At 55.3% G+C, this 20,093-nt stretch overlaps 1 protein-coding gene across 2 annotated transcripts; it reads left to right on the top strand.

The window, feature by feature from the left end:
* The first annotated feature begins 1,421 nt into the window (after positions 1-1,421).
* On the top strand, positions 1,422-18,615 carry CNTNAP1 (contactin associated protein 1). Of its 2 annotated transcripts, XM_025200711.1 has the most exons (23): positions 1,422-1,520; positions 2,014-2,207; positions 2,809-2,956; positions 4,715-4,918; positions 5,078-5,262; positions 5,821-5,964; positions 8,981-9,242; positions 9,452-9,601; positions 9,710-9,881; positions 10,677-10,783; positions 10,895-11,014; positions 11,479-11,682; positions 12,090-12,246; positions 12,687-12,814; positions 12,984-13,151; positions 13,390-13,608; positions 14,366-14,605; positions 15,035-15,262; positions 15,757-15,884; positions 16,257-16,350; positions 17,163-17,393; positions 18,060-18,107; positions 18,400-18,615. In XM_025200711.1, the coding sequence occupies exons 2-23, from the start codon at positions 2,073-2,075 to the stop codon at positions 18,588-18,590; spliced, it is 3,663 nt and encodes a 1,220-aa protein (XP_025056496.1). In that variant the 5' UTR covers positions 1,422-1,520; positions 2,014-2,072; the 3' UTR covers positions 18,591-18,615. The 2 variants fall into 2 exon arrangements, with proteins under 2 accessions (XP_025056496.1, XP_025056497.1); XM_025200712.1 differs by lacking the exons at positions 1,422-1,520; positions 2,014-2,207 and having other exon boundaries at positions 2,933-2,960.
* The last annotated feature ends 1,478 nt before the right edge of the window (positions 18,616-20,093 follow it).

The following is a 20,093-nucleotide window of genomic DNA, read 5'->3' as shown; positions in this document are numbered from 1 at the left end:
CTGCTGCTTCAGTGAGCAAAGCAGAACTGGAGCTCTGCGCAGAGCATGTCCTAGGTTGAACCGGGGAGGGGGAGGGGGGACAGCAGCTCCACACAGAGCAGACCCCCCCCCAGCTTTGTTTTGCAAAAAGCAATGGTCCCAGTCTGTCTAGTGCTGAAGCATTTGTAGCAAGCCCCTGTCTGTAAGCAGCCTAGAAGCCCCTACCACACCAGCAGCCTCTGCCTGACACAGGTCCATCCTGCTGGGTGCATGGGGGGTTGGACAAGAGAGATGGTTTTCTAGGTCAGGGTGAAGCCAGTTCAGTGGTGGTCCCATCTCTGCAGTTGGAAACTAGCCTGGGATGCTCCCACCCTGTGGGTGTTCTCCAGTCTTGCCAGGGTCCCAGGGCTACCCATCACTTGTCCTTGCTCAGTTGAACAGGCTGTGGCATCCCTCTAGAACCTAATGGGCAAAGTCCATCCTCATTCTGTTGCCTGCCTCTGGTCCAATGGCAGCTCCACATGTCCCTGCAATGTGCCTTTCCCCCTCTCCTGCACAGCCTGGACCCTGCCTTTTAGACAGGGGGCAGAGTCCTGGTAAACAAGATTTTCTGCTCCAAGATGACTGGCATGTGCATGGGATGTATGTGTGGCATGTGTGCATGGCATGTTTTACATGGGATACCAGCCTACAGGAGGTCAGGGGTGTACTGCTGCTCCACAGATTCAAATGAGCTTCATAGTGGTTGGAAGAGGGGCAGGAGGAAAGGGTGCACTGAAGTGTTGGATCTTCAGCATTTGGGCAAAGGCTGGCTTCAGCATGAATGTCCCTCTGGAGCTATTGCTTATGGCCTAGTGTAGGCCTGGGTCATCTCCTGCTTATGGACTGAGCAGGTGCTGAATGCTCCATTGGAGCCAGAGACTTCTTGTTTGCTTTGCCAGATGTGCACACAGCTGCATGCTCTCCTACAAGTGAGCCAAGCCATTGTCACATAAGTATCAGATCCCACAAAGTCCTGGGAGGCTAGATTCCTGCCCCAGTCAGGGTCAAGGACTTTGAAACAGGACTTTTTCAAGTGTTGCCTGATGCTGTCTGAGGCTAAGACTGTGGCTGAAGCTGCAGGTGCCACAGGGGGGCAGACTGCATGATGCAGGGGGTTGAGTGTAGCTTGGATGCTGATGAAAATGTCAGGGGGGCAGTACAGGAGCAAACTCAGCACCTGGGACGCATGTCAGGGGGAGAGACCATGGGCTACACTTCTCACAGTGGGAGAGGTTCTTCCCTGCTAGAGCACTGTAGCCATGGGACTGGCCCTGGTGGACAGCAGCTCCCATCAGCCTTGGGCCTCTCTATGGAGTCTGTCACTGGGAGGAGGTGAGAAGTGTTGTGGATGTGCCAGTCTGGGCAGGGCAGCTTTAACTACAGCCTCTCCCCCACAGGGCACTGTTATGATGAGCTGGTCGCTCCCCTGTACTCTTCGTCCCTCGGTGCTTCCTCCAGATACAACATCTTCTACACACCTGGCTTTGCCCGGCTCTACAGTGAGTCTTGCCCACCTCCCTGGGTTGGGATCCCAACCTTTAACTTGAGGCCCTGGGAGTTTCCAGGGCACTGGCATGTTGCAGGCAGCAATAGCAAGAAGGCCTGAGAATGAGAGCCAGGCTCCCAAGGAATTTCTTCCTTGTTCTTCTCTTCCAAAGACCAAACAAGCTGCCTGGTCTTCAAAACCTTGAGCAATGGTCCTGGGGTCCCAACAGAGTGTGGCAAGGGACCCTCTGGGGCCACCCCTGCTGCCCTGACACGCTCCTGAAATGGGGCTATGTAGAGCCCCTCAAGCATTTGCCCCTGCTGCCTTGAGCAGCTCTGACCACAGCCTCGAAGCTGTGGAACCCATACCTCTGCATCTAGGATGAGGGGGCCCTGCCCTGAGCAGTGAAGTGGGAGGGAGCCACTGGTCTTGGAAGCACAGAGGGCTGAGCAGGCAAAGCCAGGTTGGGCTATGGGGCTGAGCTCTAACCATTCCTCCTTGTGCAGGCACTAGTGGCTGGTCTCCGGACCCCAGGGACAAGCAGCCTTGGCTCCAGATTGACTTGATGCAGAAGCACATGATCAATGCGGTGGCTACACAGGGGACATACAACACACGTGACTGGCTTACCCACTACATTGTGCTGTATGGAGACCACCCAAGCAGCTGGAAGCCCTTCTTTCAGCGAGGGAGCAACTGGGTATGACGTTGTTACTGTCCCCTCCTGGGAGTCAGAGGGTTCTGTAGACTCCCTGCTATGTGCTGGAGTGCTCCCATGGGCGTGTGAAAAGAGTCCATCTGTCAGGAGCTGGGGAGCAGCTGTCTTCCCCCTCCCAGCTCCTGAAATGGAATGGGTGGGCAGGTAAAAGCTTCCCCCCCACATATGACCCACAGCACATGACCCACAGAGGGCAGCCAGGGTAAGCCTCTGCAGGGCTGACACTCTGGGGGCCTGGGATGACCACAGTCAGTGCAGGGGGACAGTATGCCTCCTGATGCCAGTTGAAACCAGCTTCTGGGTATTGGACAAGGAAGGGCCCAAATGGAGGGGCCGTGACTTACTCTGGGCTCTTACGCCTTCCTCAAAGGCAGCTGAGTATGGCACATGGGCTGGATAGTCTCAGCTCCTGGGCTTTCCTGTGCTTCCTGTCACAACTGGTGAAAGTGAGTGAGGAAGAACTAGCGAGGGAACCAGAGGGGCACAGTCCCAGAGCTTGGGGGTGTGACTGCCCTGGAAGAAGGTGATTGTTGGCTGTCACATGAGTGCAGGGCTTCTGCTGACCTTGGGCCTTCTTCCCCAGACATTCTTTGGGAACGTGAATGAGAGCGGTGTGGTGATCCATGACTTGCACTACCCCATCCTGGCTCGCTACCTCCGCATCATCCCAGTGGGCTGGAACCCCAGTGGCAAGATTGGGCTACGCCTGGGCCTCTATGGCTGCCCCTACCGTGAGTGAGTGGGCCCTAGGGATTGAGGGGCTGGGACAGGATGATGGGGCTGGCCCTGCCTGGCCATTTGCACAGGTGCTTCATCTCACCCCAGAGCAGAGCAGCAGGAAGAGGGTCTTAGCCCCTGCACAGGAGAATCTAAGGTTTATGGAGAGGTGGGGGATGTGAGGCCAGTAAACTGGAGAGCTGGCTTGACCTTGAGCCACATCACTTCCTTGGTACCCATCACAGTCTAGGCTGAGCACAGCCAGTGGGCTTGCAGGTGACTGGGGATAAAATGAAGGGGAGTTCATTCAGCTCTGTGACGCCCCCAGAGCTGAACTGCAGCCCCACCTTCTGGAAACTGCAGCACATGTATCAATCTTGGAGCAAAGCAGGTGAGTCGCATCATGGAACCCCAGAGGCCAGGAGTTCCCAACCCCTGGGCTGCTGCCTGGTGCCAGGCCGCAAAGGGTTGGCTGCTGGTCCGCAGGAGGGCTGGCTGCTGGACCAGCAAACTGCAGACCAGCAAACCTCGGACTGAAAGTGACTGGCATACTGTAGACCGGCAGCCCAACCCTTTTTTATACGGATTATAAAAAAGAGTTGTCTGCCTCCCTGCAGTATGCCGGTCACTTTCAGTCCGAGGTTTGCCAGTCCTCGGCATAAAAAGGTTGGGAACTCCTGCCATAGGCAATACATAAGTGTTGGCAGTGGAGGGGAGGGGTGTGGGGGGGTGGGGATGGGGTAAGTGTGTGCTGCTGCCGCTAGGCATTGGCTCTGGCCAGGCTATAGCCCTGCCATCAGCGCCTGCACCCTGCTGTTGGTGCAGACATCAGGGGTGGGGTGGGGCATGTTCCCCACCCCCCCAGTACGTCACCTATGTCCTGACCCTTCAACACTGATTTGTCCTGAGAAGCATGGCATGGGCTGGGCCCTGCACCAGCCATTTGTAAATGTCTCCCACGTGGTTTGAAACCTAGCACAGTTCTTCCAGAAGTGAGATTCCCAAAGGAAATTACACCGTGAGGGAAGGAGCTGCTATTGCAGAATATTCAAACACTGCATTCACAGATGCCAAGGCCTGGGAGGTGCAGTTGCCCAGGGATCACATGGTCTCACATGGTCCTAAAAAGCATAAGCCAGAGGACCTTTTTCATTCCAGTAAAAGCTTTACAAAAGGAGTAAGGCAGGATCTGCTGGCAGCATTTACAAGTATCATTGGACATCTGCTTCTCTGTCCTGGGCACTCCCAGCCTTTGCTCACCCGTGTCCTGGTTGAGAGGCCATGTGACAGGCTAAAGCTTCTACGACTTGTGTGCTGGGCCCCTTGATTCAGCACTCATCCCATAATGTAAGGTCAGTTCAGCATCATGGGATCTGTCTTGCACAGTCAACAAAGCATGAGGTTGGGTGGTTCCTGCAGCTAGGCCTCTTGTGTTAGGATTGAAAAGCCTTGATTTCCCATGACCCAAGCTTCTGTGAATCCTGTCATGTCACACAGCCTATTTCTTGGTGGTCTCCTCCTGTCTGAGGGCTGGATCTGCTCTGGGTGGGTTCAGAGACAGGTGGGGGAATACAGGACTTGTGTACGGCTGACCAAAAATGGGAACCAGTCTCAATGCTGTGGCAAGAAGGTAACGAGGAATCTACTCTCTGCTGGGCTGTCCTTGGGGCAGACAAATGAAGTCTCTGGCAGGAGGGTGGAAATGGGGTGTGGGCGATTTGGTCATGTGTCCCTGGTGGAGTTGTGATTTCACACCAGATTTCATCACCCAGGGTCTGATGTGCTCTACTTTGATGGGGATGATGCCATCTCCTACCGATTCCGAGGCAAGACTGTCAGCACCCTGCAGGACACCATCTCCTTCAACTTCAAGACATTGGAGCGGGACGGGGTGCTGATGCACGGGGAGGGCTCACAGGGTGACTACATTACTGTAGAGCTGAAACAGGCCCAGCTGGTACTGCACATCAGCTTAGGTGAGCCTGAGGGATCCCAAGGGACAGTGGTAGTGGTGCTCTGTCAGGTTGAGGGGTTGGGGGCTAACAGGTAGGGGTGAGCTTTCAGCAGCAGTGGGGCAGAGTGCTGTCTAAGCACCCACCCCTATGGACAGTAGAGTGACTGACTGCCCTCCCTAGGCAGCAGCCCACTGCACTCCAGTGAGGGGCACACAACAGTGACAGTGGGTAGTCTCCTGGATGACCACCACTGGCATTCACTGCATATTGACCGCTACGGCCAACATGTCAACCTGACCCTGGATGGGGAAGTCAAACACTTCCGCTGCAATGGGGATTTTGACCAGCTGAACCTTGACACCGAGGTAAGCCATTCTGGCAGGTAGGGTGGAGGTGGGGGCTGCAGCTGGAGCAGGTGGAGATGCTTCCTGCTACAGAGTACAGCCAGAGCAGTATGGAGGTCCCTGCAGGGGAGACTTGGTTATAGTGGCAGGGGTGTTCCCCCCTCAGCTCATAGCTCTGCCTAGGCTCCAAGTCCTGACAACATCTTTCCCACAAGCAGCTGCAAAGGGGTCAGACACAACTTATCATATTGCTGGAACAACAGCTGCAGGCAGCTCAGCCTGTACCATGTGATGCCGTCTAAGCCAAGATTTGGAGATAAGCCAGTAGCAGTTCATAACCAGGCCCTCCCTCTGTTATGGGAGATCTCTACTCTGAGCTGGGTGTGGATTAATGAGGGGGATACACCTGGACTGGGGAAAAGGGGGGAACCAGGCTATAGCTCAGCCCAGTTAGACAGAGCTCCCCAACCCAGCTGAGGAGAGAATGGGAACTGGTCCCTGCAAGGTAGGCATGCTATCCCATCCTATCTATGCAGACGGTGAGCAGTGCCCCAGTCCTGTGTCCCTGCTTCCCCACAGGTGTTCTTTGGGGGTGTGGTCAACCAGGAGAAGCAGAGGCTGGTCTATCGGCAGAACTTCCGGGGCTGCATAGAGAACATCTACTTCAATGGCGCCCACATTGCTGATCTGGCTCGCAGGAAGAAGTCCAACATCCGTTTTGAGGTGAGGGGCTTGGGCAGGGAGAAGAGGTTGAAAGACCTGGAAGACTGGGAGAGGGCAGCTGGGAAAAGAGAACCCTGGATTGCCCCTTGACCTGGGCCTGGGGACCTTTTGCATGGCAGAGTCTCTGACTACAAGGATGAGGGCCATCAGCCTGAGCTCAGTGATAAGGCTGAGGCTACAGCTGGCCCAGTGCCAGTAGCTGGCCAGCCTAGCACTTGGTGAACCACCCCAGATCAATCCTGAAAGGTCGTCTTGGGCCTGGGGCCATCGGCTACTGTCACTAGGCAGCAGGAGTGAGGGGGAGTGAGCTCACCATGGAGGCTTCAGATGGGTCACTGCTGCTGAGGGCTTCAAGTAGGTCACAGCTGCTCCCCACAGCCTGAATGAGCCCATACATCCGAGTAGCCAGGGAAGGTTGTCATGTCAACTGCCTCTCTGCAGGGCTCTCCATAGTCCCATGCCCTGTTACCCAAGCTCAGCAGAAATCCCTCACAATCTCCAAGCTCTTGTGACGATGAGCAGAGGGTGGCTGAGGGCTCTGGGCGCCTTTCCGAGGCTATGTCTGTGGCAGACCAGTAGGGGGCGCTCCTGCATTGAGCCACCCACCTCACTGCGCCCGACCACCTTCCAGGCTCCGAGTGCCTCCCTGGGGGTGGGCCTAGTAGCCCTCAGGGGTACTTGATTCACTTCAAGAAGCTGGGATGCTTCTCTCAGTCGGAAGCAAAAGTAGAGGTCTCCCTTAGTCAGCCGAACCAAGGGGACCTCAAGGCATAATCTAGACCCCCTCCCAATAAGTCTCCCATGCTAGGTACAAAGGAGACCTTTATTGATTACAAGGGGTAGGGTTAGAATAGGGTACAGGGTAGAGCAATATCAGAGAAATCCCATAGAGCAAACTGCCCTGGCTGGGTAGCCTTTGATCATGCATCTGAGTTACTGCAAGCTATGTATCTAGTTATATCTCCGGTAACTTACTCACAAATATCATCCAGAGGCAGGTGGAGATTCCCTCTGGAGGCAGGCAGTTCCTTGATCATGCGTTTTGAGAGAGAAAGAACAAGTTTCAGATGGTCCAGCTCTTCTCTGTCCCTGAGTCACCCTCATGGCTGCTGCCTCCTCCTCCTGGGCAGTCCTTCACTATATAGCCCTTGTGACCTCATTTACCTGGTCCAATGGAGGCTAGCACCTGTTGGCTGTCAGCCAACCAATTTGAAATACATCACTAGTTGCTGAGCAGACTCTAGCCCACCAGGGGGGAAGCCCCTCACCCAGGTATGTGATATTAGTCAGGTAGGCAGAGGGAGCAGGTTTCCCCCCTCCTTCAGTAATGGACCCAGCTCAGGTTACTTAAAAAGATAGGGTAAAGGTGTGTATCCTCTGCTGGGCCCATCCTAATCAAATTGTCACAGTGCAGAGTTTTGGGAGGAGAAACAAAGGTGGCTTTCTGCCCCGTACTGGAAGAGGGACCAGCCCAGCATAACTATAGGCATTTGGCATCTCGCTGAACTCCATTCAGTCACAGTCTCCTCAGTCCCAGAACCTCCTTCATGCCAGTAGGCAGCCACTCGGGGGGGCCTTCCAGGGTCAGGAGGATGTTAAGGTACTTGTGCCTTGAGGATCTGTACCCGAGTCTTGTCCATGTCAGCCATGTGATAGCAGACCTGTGCCCTACCCCACTCCTTTGTTAGGGGGTTGAATCCCTTCCTGCAAGGAAGTGGCCCCAGCCTCATCCTGTAGTCGGCACTACCCTGGGAGCATCACCTCACACCCATCAGGAAGGGGAACAGCTACCTGCACCCTTGGAAACACAGCCCTAGAGTCTAGACCTATGCCAGACAGGAGTGAAGAGCAGAGTTCCTGTCTGCTAGCCCTGCCCAGCTCCAGCAATGCCAGCCACCTTCTCCATGGCTGGTGGGGTAGTCCCCTGGGTCAGGAAGTAGCTGGGCTGTAACCCCCTGTCCCTGCCCCTCTTCACAGCAGCAAGATACGTGGCTATGGTGCCACTGAGTCAGGGTTAGGAGACTAGGTCCTGGTGGCCACAATGCCCCCTGGTTTCTTTGTCTTTCATGGGTGCACTCCCCTTCACTCACCCACCAGACCTTGATGTTATAGTCTTTTAGAAACCAGGAAGGCTGCCCTAGGGCTTCCCAAGCCTGATTGTGGCCTTGTGGCCACAGGTGTTTACGGTCACTGCCTTTAAGGGCCAATTGCTTGGGTTCTGTCCTCCACAATACCTATGCCCATGCCTTGCAGGTGTTGCTGTACCATCACTCTCCTGTTGGGGCTTCAGCCTCCACCCTTTTTCTCTAGCTGAACCTTCTAGCTTGGGCCCACTGTATTAGACCTGGCTTCTAGGCACCAATTCTAGTCTTGCCCTCTTAGGCCCCTGGCCCCTGCCTGCTGGATTCTGGATGCCCCACACACTGCCCCACTCCAGGCTCTGGCTGAGCCCTAGCAGGGTTCAAGGTCATCAGGTGCCCCTAGGGCACTAATGGGACCTCCAAAAAACACCCCCCACCACTCCTCACAGTCCCTCTCAAATCGCCAATAATAAGCTGTAGCAAACTTAACCTGCCCTAGGTGTAGCCACTCAACAACAGTAGTTAGCTACCTTGAAGCCAGGTCTTCCCTTACCCAGGGTTGTGGTCCTTTTGTAAGGCACTGGTATTTGGCTGGCAGTACTAAAAGCAGCTCTAAAGTCAGCCTGGCATTCCCCAGCAGTCTTTCTGGCCCAGAGCTCTTTACGTAGCAGCCTGCAGAGCTAGCTTCCTGGCCAGCTCAGGTCCTGGGCTTGCCTGTTTCAAGTCCAGCCAGTTTCTGGTCAGGTGATTTCCTAACATGGCTTCAGGTTTCCAGTTGCCTATTCCCTTGCAGTGAGCTCGCTCTAGGCATAGAGCAGGTGCAACCCTTTACCCTGATAGGCCTCTCTAGCTGCAACTTTTCTTCTTAAAGTAACGGGAGCCACCAGTGCTCTGTTACATGTGGCTCTCACTGGGTCTTGTGTGGTTGCTTCCAGGGCCGCGTTGGCCACTACTGCGAGAACCCACCCTACGCACCCATCACCTTCGCAGGCATCAACAACTACCTGCAGGTACCGGGGATCCCACGCAGGAACCGTATGTCTGTCAGCTTCAAGTTCCGCTCTTGGGATACGGTGGGGCTACTGATGTACACCAGCTTTGCTGATCGCCTGGGCTCCCTGGAGATGGTGCTGAGTGAGGGCCAGATCAATGTCTCCATTACCCAGCCTGGCAAAAAGAAGCTGGAGTTTGCAGCAGGTACAAGAGCTTGGGAAAGGAGGCTGGGGGCCCATGAGGCCTGTCAGTCAGGGACTTGTACTGGAAGGCCCAGGGCTTTGGCAGGGAATTGTCTCCCATTCTTGCTGATGGTTACATGAAGGCTCCTGGGGACTGATGGGGCCAGCAGACCATTTGCCCACCATGTCCCCCATCACCAAACCCTACATACAACTCTTCCTTGTTTCCAGGGTACCGCCTCAATGATGGCTTCTGGCATTCAGTGCTGTTGGTGGCACGGGATGGCTCAGCCGTGGTAACCATTGATGATGATGATGGGGCAGAGTTCCGCGTGGCGCACCCTTTCCAGCTGCGCACCGGGAGCCAGTACTTCTTTGGGGGTGAGTGGCCCAGGCTAGAGGGGATGAAAGGAGGTAGGGCAGAGCCAAGGGAGGTTCAGACCATTGTCAGCACTCTCCCTGTCTCCATCCGTCTTCTCAATGATCCAGGTTGCCCCAAGCCTGCCTCCATCACTGGCTGCCTATCAAACCAGACTACTTTCCATGGCTGCCTGCAGATGATCAGTGTGGACGCACAGCCCGTGGACTTGGAGTTACTGAAATATCACCGCCTGGGAAAGTACTCGGATGTGTTCTTTGATATGTGTGGCATCACAGACAGGTACCACATTGGATGGATGGATGGACAAGGCAGCTGTTCCGAGCCCAGCTTGTGCCCCTTAAGATATATTGCTGGTCTGGCTCTCCTTCAGTTCTGCCAGCCCTTAAAGGGACAGGAGTGTAGTGGCTAAATAGAAGGGTTGTTTAGCACTGCCATGTACTCTTACTATTTCAGCTTGGGGTGGAGTGTTTCAGCAACCTTGTGCCTTCAACCATGTGGCCTTTGGCCCTGACCACAGCTGCCTAGATTTACTACTCTGCCCACTGCCCCACAGCCTCTCTGACTAGGGGCTGCCTGCAAAGAGCAACTGACTGCTCTGTTCTAGCTTGGTCTTTACATACTTTTGAAATGGGGGAGCTGGAAGCAGCTGGCTTGCCCATAGAAGGCAAGCCTCCCCACTGCTACCCTCCTCCAGAGGAAGGAAGACAAAGGGGTACCCATTGCAGTGGGGATGGGAGAAACTCAAGAGACTTGGGCTCCTGTCCTTGCCCTGTCACTGACTTATCTGGGTGAGCCACTGCATCTCTGTGGACCTCATTGCTTCCAGCAGTGAGAATCACCTTTCCTGTCCTCCACACTATGCTGTGCTGCCTACCTGAACAGTTTCCTTTGGTGCAGGTCTGCTGATAGTGGCAGTTGGAGCAGATTGCCTAGCCTGGGTAGCTGTAAACCTTGTTGAGGGGGGTCCCTGCTCCATATACCCCCTGCATTGGCAGATTGTCTCAGTAAGCATCAGGGTGGCACAGGGTGTCGGAGCTTAGTCCCCCCTTGCTCCCCTGCCTCTGCTCTTGCCAGGTGCACCCCCAATCTTTGTGAGCATGGTGGTCATTGCCTGCAGTCCTGGGATGATTTCATCTGCATCTGTGACCTGACGGGATATCAGGGAGAGACCTGCCACAAACGTGAGCCCCTGGGGATGGGGACTTGGGTTTGTCATGAAGCCATTCCCAGCCCCTGGCAGGTTGCCCAATGTCCTTGCTATTCTAACCCAGCCTGTTGGTTCCTCTTTATAGCTGTTTACAAAGAGTCATGTGAAGCATATCGGCTCAGTGGGAAAACAACTGGGAACTACACTATTGACCCTGATGGCAGTGGGCTCCTCAAGCCCTTCACTGTGTACTGCGATATGAGAGGTACTGGGAATAAGTGGCAACAAGGATCTTGTGTTCCAGAAATGGAGCACAAGGTCCCTATCCAGCTCCAGGCCAGGGGGACTAGCTGGCTGTAAGGGTGGGGAACAGGGCATGGAGCTTTTCCCCTCCAAGCCAGGCCTCACCCATCTAGCCCTATGATGGAGGTTCAGGAACTGGATCGAGCCTCTCCCTTGGAGGAAACACACAGGTACCACCTGTGTATGTGGTCTCAGCCCAGTTCCAGGGGAAGGGTTTCCACATCAGAAACAGTATGACTTTGTCCTTTGTGGTGAGGCTGTAGGGAGTGACAGCCCGTTCCCCAGATGGACCTTGAAGCAGGGATACGATGAAGATGAGGGGACTGGGGTGATAGGGATGGAGGGATGGAGTTGAAGTGAAAGTAGGAAGCTTGGGGGTCAGGAGCTCCCAGTCTGTTCTAACAGGGGCTTCTGGCCCTTCCCTAGAGGATCGAGCATGGACCATCATCCGGCACAACCGGCACTATGCCACACGGGTGTTAGGCTCCAGTGTGGACCGGCCTTTCTTGGGGGCAGTGGAGTACTGGAATGCCTCATGGGCCGAAGTGTCAGCCCTGGCCAATGCCTCTGAATACTGTGAGCAGCGCATTGAGTTCTCCTGCTACAACTCCCGCCTGCTCAACACACCCTGTGAGTGTGCCATGGGCAAGTGCATGCAAGCATGTCTGCTGTAGGAAAGTCACTGCTACCATGTCAGTGAGGGGGGTGGGCCCGGAAGGGCAAGGGTGTGAGGGGGGCTGGGTCACCACATCACTGTGTGCCAGTGAGTGTGTGGGTGTGGAGGGCTGACAATGCCCCTGGCCCTGCCCTGACCCCTATCTTGAGGCAGGGGCCATATAGCTTGTGGGGCTGCCCTTGGGTGACAGGACAATGCTTCCCTCTGGGTAGAGTCTGCTGCCCTGGTGCTGCCATGCCCCCTTTAGTCTGCCCAGCACTCCTTGCACAACAGTACTGCTCCCTTGAGGCTGCCCTGCACTCGGCACCAAGTAACTCCAGGCCCATGACCTTCACCTCCCATCTCTGCATCCTGTCCCCAGCTGGGCTGCCCTTCAGTTTCTGGATGGGCCGCCATGACCAGCGCCATTACTACTGGGGAGGCTCACGCCCAGGCATCCAGCGCTGTGCCTGTGGCCTGGACAAGAACTGTGCTGACTCCAGGTTCTTCTGCAACTGTGATGCTGACCATGCCCTTTGGTAAGCCCCACACCAAGGGCTTGGTGGACACAGGGCTGGAGGAACTGGGCAGGGCAGCAGGATGTGACTGTGATGGAGGAACCAGGAGGGGCTACTGGGGAGGAGTGAAGCAGCATGAAGTGTCAGCAGAGCAGTTGGGAAAGATAATGGCCAAAGAAGGGGTTGCTGGGGGACAGCACCAGCAGTTTGGTACAGGGTAGCCAGGGAGATTAGGCTGCAGTAGTATGGGGCATCTGGGGATAGGCTGAGGCGGTATTGAAGGTTGGGGAATGGGAGACTGGGACACCGCAGGAATGTCGGCTGGCTTGGTTTAGGTTATGGGCAGGCAGACAGTAGGCCAGAGTAATACTGTAGAAGGTGTGCTGGGAGTTGGCCCCAGCTCCATTGTGATGCTAGCTTCTCCCATTTCCACTCCCCTGCCCCACTGACTCTGGCTGCAGGAGGGTAGACAAGGGACTCTTGAACTTCGTGGATCACCTACCTGTCACTCAGGTTGTGGTTGGAGATACCAACCGATCCAGCTCTGAGGCCCAGTTCCTGTTGGGGCCGTTGCGGTGCTACGGAGACCGTGAGTGCTTGCTGTGGAGGAAAGGGCCATGGCTGGGTGGTGAGAGGAGTCACAGAGTCCTGGGGCTTTCTACAGGGAACAGGGTCAGCCCCTGGGTCCCTGTTGCTGGTCTAGCTATGAGCTGGGCACAGTGTGCAGGGCCCAGCTTTGACGTTCCCGTCTCTTGCAGGGAATACCTGGAACACAGTCTCCTTCAACAAAGGCACCGTCCTGCTCTTCCCCACCTTCCAGGTCAACCAGAGCCTTGACATTTCCTTCTACTTCAAAACCACTTCCTTGTCTGGCGTCTTCCTGGAGAACTCAGGCTACAAGAACTATATCCGTGTTGAACTCAACAGTAAGTGGCTGGGCCTGCCTCGGCACAGGGTTGGGGGCTCTGATGGGATGGCCAGAGCTTGGCTAGAGTGGGGAGACTGGGCTGAGTTTGCAGTGTTGGCACAACAGGGCTAACTGAAAAGAATAGGAGGGAGCTGGTTTTGGGAAGATCCAGGACTAGGGCCTCTTCAGTAAGAAGCCCAGGGCTGGGAGCAGTGGCATGGAGGCCTCCTGGGAACTGAAGTCTCCTCCTTGCGCAGCTACCAGGAATGTGCTCTTTGCCTATGACATTGGGAATGGGCACGAGAACCTGACAGCGAGTTCCATCTTCCCCTTCAATGATGACGAGTGGCACTGGGTGCAGGCCGAGCTCAATGTGAAGATGGTGCGACTGCGAGTAGATGAGCTGCCCTGGGTTGTGCGGGCAGCCCCACCCCAGACCTATGTACAGCTGGAGTTTGACAAGCCCCTTCATGTTGGTGAGTGCAGGGAAACAAGGAACCCTTCCCCGTCACCCCCTCAGGCTGGAGCCTGTGCCCCACTGAGGCCTCCCCATCTGCGGGATTCTCAGAGCTGGCAGATTACCAAAAGAATCTCGCCAGAAATTCTTAGAAAATCCCCCACCGCCCCATAATCTCACTCCTCCTTGTGCAGAAGCAAATAACAGCAATTGCAGCTACTTTTCAGAGGCAGAAGATGTCCCACTGAGCCCTAGAAGTCCCAGCCCTGGCACACTGGTTTGGGGCAAGGCAAAGGGATCCCCTGGGTTGCCGTAGTAGGGTCTGTCTTTAACCAAGCTGCAGCATTAGTGTCAATGCAGCACTGACTACTGGTGAAAGCTGGGGGAGGTGCTGGGACCTAGGACACTTGGGCTCTACCCCACACTCTGCTTCTGACTCCCTGTGTGACCTTGGTTGTGGCCCTTCTCTCAGTCCTTTGGTTTTCCCATCTTTCAGGTGAGAATGGTCACCCCTCCAAGTGACTGTGGGGCACCAGGGTGTTCCCAGGACCCTGAGCTCTGGGGCAGAGGATACTAGGGAGGGTCAGGGAGCTCCTGCCCCTGGCTTAGGAACGGGCTGACCCCACTGAGGGGCAGACAGAACTCAGCCTGCATGATCCAACTCTTTCTGCCAGGAAACAGGTCAGGGTCCAACCCACTCTGGTAGCACCAGTTGTCTGGCAACCCAGTGCTGGAGGAGGCTTGTGCCTGTGCTTACGCTGTCTTTCTGGTGCCAGGGGCAGCTGAGCACAAGCTGCGTCCCTTCCTGGGCTGCCTGCGGGGATTGCGCGTGAATGGTGTGACGCTGAACCTGGAGGGCAAGGCTAATGAGACGGAGGGCGTGCGGGTGAACTGCACCGGCTACTGCCAGAACCCACGGGTGCCCTGCCAGAACAGCGGGCTCTGCGTGGAGCGCTACAGCCACTACACCTGCAACTGCAGTATCTCTGCCTTCGACGGGCCCTTCTGCAACCGTGGTCAGTGCTGCCTGGGCCATGGGTGTGGGGATGGAGACAGGTTGAGTTGTGGAGTCACACCTATGAACTTAAGAGGCCAGAAGTGAGGGCCAGGACAGGAGAAGAGTTGGTGGGGGTAGGCAAGGAGTTGTAGGGTGCAGCTGCTAGGCCTTAAGCCAAGGTGAGGGCTATGGTGGTTGGGGCAGGAGGGCTTAGCCAGGGGTATCCATGGCACAAGTGCCAGCCCAGAGAACAGAGTGCAGGAAAAAGCATGTTGTTCCTGTATAAGAATATGACTGTGGCCAGGTGCTATTGAGGTACCTGCATGCTGGGGAGTGGGATGGACCCCATTTCCTTGGGCATCTGGGATGTAGGGGTCAGGAGTGTAACTGCCATTGTGGCTACCTTCCTACCTTACTGCCCCTGTGGCCACCTGCCCCTGTTCCACAGATATTGGTGGTTACTTCGAGGAGGGCACTTGGGTTCGCTACAACATCCTGTCAGCTTCACTGTATGCTACCCACGAGTTCGCCAGTATTGTGAGCCAGCCCCTGCCCGGCTACAACTTGACAAGTGAGGAGGTGAGCTTCAGCTTCAGCACCACTTCCGCCCCTGCTGTGCTGCTCTACGTCAGCTCCTTTGTCAAGGACTACATGGCTGTGCTCATCAAGGATGATGGTGAGCCTGGGGGATGAGGTGTCAAACCCTGCCCTGCCTGCCCTGTCTCAGGGCTCCCCTTTATCCCACTCTCCTAGCAGCCTCAGGCCAGAGCTGGCTCCATTCCTTCTCAGGAGCCCTGGCTGGAGCTGTTAGCTACACTTTTCTCCCTTCTGGCCTTGGGGAATCTCAGACCCCGTTTGCTGTGGGGAGGCTCTGTCTGCAGGCTCATAAAGCTTGAGGCAAGAAGGGACCATTCCGCCATCCAGGCCAAGTGTCCTGGAATCCACAGGCCAGAAATGCCTCAACCCCAGATCTGGCCATCAGCTGGGCCCTGTGCATGAGAACAAGACACAGGAGCTAGGCACCTGAGAGGAGACTTTGCACCTGTTCAGAGCACTCAGCAGCCTGTCACAGCTGTGGCAAATCTCTGATAAGCAAGGGGAAGCTAAACCTCTCCCTGGAGCTCCCAACCCCTCAGCACCCCCATCACACTCTGAGTCTTGCCTTGGCAGGCAGCCTGCAGTTGCGGTACCAGCTGGGCACCAGCCCCTATGTCTTCGCACTGACCACCAAGCCTGTGACAGATGGAAGGCCCCATCGTGTCAACATCACCCGTGTCCACCGCACGCTCTACACACAGGTGCCTGGTGGGCTTGTGGGGGCTGCACCGGGCAGGGGCCATCTATGCAGGCTGGGAGGGCTGTGCCAATCGGCACTATGCAGAAAGGGGCTTCACTGGGATTTGGACACCAGGGGTTGGGGATCGGCTCCAGAGAGTGATATGGAAGGAATGTTGCCATGGTAGTTGAGCTGTTGCTGGACAGAGTTGCCATGGGAGGCAGGGACAATGGGGCACTGGAAAGAATGAAGCTTTCTTGCCTGGGTCTTCTGTAATTTGTGCCAGCAAGGATGGGTAGAGTCAAGGGAGCAAAGCTGCCTTCTGGGCCTAACCCCTAGAGGAAGCTGGCTGGGGTGGTGCTGATGGGGCCTATGATCTTGACCTTGTCCCTAGGTGGACTTCTTCCCTGTCATGGAACAGCAGTTCTCTCTGTTTGTGGACAGCAAGCTGGACTCGCCCAAGAACCTGTATCTGGGCCGTGTAATGGGTGAGTGGGGCCTGGGGACCTATTCCCAGGGCCCAACTCCTTTCCCTCCCCTGACACCTTTGCCGCCATGAGGGCTGGGAACTCCCTGGTTCCTGTGCTGCCCCTGATGGAAACATTTCCTCTACACCCCAGAGTTGCTGGGAAGCCCCCTACCTGCTCTCTAGGGGCTGGAATGGCTCATTCTCCTTATCAGGGCAGGTCCCCTCCTTTCATTGAATCCTAGAGAAGTAGGGCTGAAAGAGGTCTCCTAGTCCAACCCTCTTGACTGAGGCAGGATCATCCCGATCTAAAGCATCCTGTACAAATCCATTGTCTACCTCTTAGTAAAATTGCTGTCAACCCTGACGCACCACAAGACCTAACACCCTGACCTGCCACAAGTAAAGCAAGGGGACCACAGAAGCCAACATGGTGCTTCTGTAGCAGGTTGTCAGTATATGTTCAAGAGATCTTGGGCTGAGAGCTATGCTTCCAGTGACATGCTGTGGGTCTCTGGCACTCAGGGGCCAATGCTTGCATTAGCACCCCCCGCCTTCTTGTAGCAATAAAGTCATGTTGCACGATAAGAAAGCTGAAGGGCCCAGCTGGTGCCCCCCTCCCCCCAATGCCCAGGGGCCATGGCTCACTCCCACCTCCCACCCCACCTCGGTCTGCCACTGCATGCTCCCTACTGCAGGGAAAGGTACTCCTCCAGTCCTGTTCCCTTTCCCTCCAGGAGATCTCCCTAGAGCCATTCCCAATTCTGGTTTCATGCAGGGAGGTGAGGAGGTGCCCAGGGCATTGATTAACCCCTCCCTCTCTGTGCTGTGTAGAGACGGGTGTAATTGACCCAGAGATCCAGAGGTACAACACACCTGGCTTCTCCGGCTGCCTCTCAGGGGTGAAATTTAACACCATTGTGCCTCTCAAGTCCATCTTCCGCCCGAGCAGCATGATGGTGCACTACAATATCCGGGGGGAGTTGGTGGAGTCCAACTGTGCATCCATGCCTCTCAGCACCATGCCCATTCCCCCGGAGATGGATCCCTGGTACATGGGCACAGGTAGGGCCCTTTCTTGACACCTGCCTCTAAAACTTGGACCAGGTTGTGCCAGGCTGTCTGCACCACTGCACCTGTTAGTGCTTCTGTAGCCTAGAGGGCAGCTGTACTACAAGGGTCCTCCAACATGGTAGAGACTGGACCATAGTGAGGGAAGGGGAGGTTGCACAACTTAAGTGATCAGAGCTGGGAGCCAGGACTCCTGGGTTCTGCTCCAGGAGGATGACACCCAAGGTGTGTCCCTTCTGCTTGGCCTCTGGTGGGCCTTCCCAATAGATGTTCTGGGACAAACTGGAGAGTTGTTGCCTTGCCCCACTCCCAGTTCTTCAGGCTCTGGGTTAGGGCCCTTCCCCACCAAGCAGGGCAGGTGGCACAGCAGTAAGGGGCACTAGTGCAAAAGTTCTTTTCTCTGACTGTAAGGACTTGCACTGCCCTCTTTGTCTTGGTGGGACTCTCTGGGGCAAGCCAGGGGAGTGTGCTGGTATGGGATTGGTCTGGACTGTGCTCATGAGAGGGGCTTGGTAGTGGAAGGAACATCCCCAGATCCTTCCCTTGATGCCAGCTTTTGGCTCCTCCCTATCAAGCTGCTCCAGCCAGCTGCTGGTGCTGTCAGCCCAGCCCTGTCACCTTTCAGCATTGTCCCTGCAGCTACTGCTTTGTCTTTTGCAGAGTTCCCTCATGTGCATGATGACGGCTGGATTGGGATCATCATTGGATGTAAGTGACTCCCTGCTGTGTTCAAACCCATCTAACAGCCTTTGCCCTCTTCCCCCTGTGGGGTGGCTCTGCACAGGCCCCATGCTGGTGTGACACTAGCCCAATTTGATCAGGGGTAGGACATGGCCAAAGAGCAGAGGGGTTGGGGGAGTAGTGCCTTCCAGCTACAAGCAGGGCCTTTTGGCCCTGGCAGTGCTGGACTATGGATCAAAGTCTTGGGTGCCCTCCACACCCTGCTGTCAGGCCCCCAGCCCTGCCACCATGCTTAGCGCTGTTCTCCTTCCTCTTCCAGTCGTGATATTTCTGCTGCTGCTCCTTGGTGGCCTACTGGTGCTACTGTATCTCTACTATCACCGCTACAAGGGCTCATACCACACCAACGAGCCGAAAGCCATTCAGGACTACAGCAGTGCAGTCAAGCCCCTTGCCAGCCGCAAGGACCAGAACCTGCCCCAGATCCTGGAGGAGGCAAAAAGTGACTAGCTGTTGGAACAGGGCTGGGTGGAGGGGAAGGGTTAGCTCCACAGGCACTTGGCATCCTGCACCCTCAGGAGACTCGCCAGAGGTGTTCCTCTCCCAGGAGCAGTACTGGAGGGTGTCTCCTGCTATGGCCAGGAGGGTAGTGAGCGTTGCGGGACCAGAAGGCCAACCGAACCCGAACTGCCAAAACCCAATGCTGGACTGGGGCAGCAACGCCTTCCTCTTGTGCTGCTTCTACCTGCCCACATCACACCCAGCGTTGCTTGGGGCTGTGCCTTGCATAGCCTGTGAGTCACCTGTGTGAGGACTGCGTCTTCCTCCTATTGTACATCAAGGCCAGCCCCCAAGTACTCAGCCCATAACAGCCCAGACCCATGGTGGAAGTTGTATGCCAGGTGGCTCTGCCCACTGTGGTTTGCACTACCAAGCTGCAAACCCCCTCCCCTTCCCTTTCCCCCTCTGTTGGGGGTCAAGCTGCAGCCAAAACTTCTCCCAACTCCCACAGAAAGATTGCAGCCAATGCATCAACATGAAGCTGCTTTCTGAGCCCAGGCTGGGACAGGGCTACACATCTGTGACCTGTAAAATTGCCCATCCCAGGCTTACAGAGGCTGTTTTCCACACAGACACACAGGCATGGCCCCAGTTGAGGAGACATGCTTGTGTCTATTTTACACGCTCCAAACCTGTTGTTTTGTAGGGGGAATATGCACTGCAGTATAGCCTGGCTTTCCACATGTCTGGTTAGCAAAGATAGCACTTAGATTACCTGCTTGTTTACTTGCTTAGCAAAAGCCATTAAGTGAACCATGCAATATAGAGCGTATGAGCACAATCCTTAGGTTGTGCTCTGAAACCTGTGCAATATCCCTGCCAGTATATGCAATGGCAGCTGCTGCCATGCATGAGCCTGCACTTCGCTGAGATGCTGCTTCCATACAATCAGGTACAGACCATCTGATTCTTTCTACCATTTTTGTTGTCAAGTTCTCTATTACTCACTGGGTTTTTTTATTCTGTCACTTTGTATAAAAAAGTACCAAAACCAACCAAAAAACCAACAAAACAAAATTTAACGTCAGATGCTACATTTCAAGTGAGTGTTGTGGTAAATGGTCTGTAGTTTGCTACTTCTCTGTAAGAAGTGCTAGTTGTGCTGATAACTTCCAGCCCAGTGAAAGTGCCAGTCACACGCTTCATTGTGATGAGATGTTACAGAAATGCATTTATCTTCCCAAAGGCCTGGCTCCACTGGGCACTTTATTTTTGAAAAATCTGTTTTGTTGAATGAAGTGTGAAGATATTCAAATAAATGCAGAATGACAGCATTCAACACACTCCCCGACCTCACAGTGGATGTGGGGAGATGGGAAGTGGGAGGCAGAGGAGTGACACAGCCTACACTGCTAGGGCAACAGACTGAGCCCACTCCTTTTCTAGCTGTGTCAGCCATGCCGATTCCTGGCAAAAAGCCACTGGAGAGTGAAATGCTCTACGCACTCCCCT

Source organism: Alligator sinensis, unplaced genomic scaffold (assembly GCF_000455745.1).
Source record: "Alligator sinensis unplaced genomic scaffold, ASM45574v1 scaffold161_1, whole genome shotgun sequence".
NCBI lineage: Eukaryota > Metazoa > Chordata > Crocodylia > Alligatoridae > Alligator > Alligator sinensis.
The sequence above is the reverse complement of the archived record's forward strand: the minus strand, read 5'-3'. Positions and strand labels throughout refer to the sequence as shown.

Bases quoted from the DNA above. Each gene is read 5' to 3' on its own strand.
- CNTNAP1 (XM_025200711.1), top strand. From the start codon at position 2,073: ATGCAGAAGCACATGATCAATGCGGTGGCTACACAGGGGACATACAAC. The intron at 5,965-8,980 runs GTGAGGGGCTTG...GGTTGCTTCCAG, and splicing joins AGTCCAACATCCGTTTTGAG to GGCCGCGTTGGCCACTACTG. The intron at 13,609-14,365 runs GTGAGTGCAGGG...TTCTGGTGCCAG, and splicing joins TGACAAGCCCCTTCATGTTG to GGGCAGCTGAGCACAAGCTG.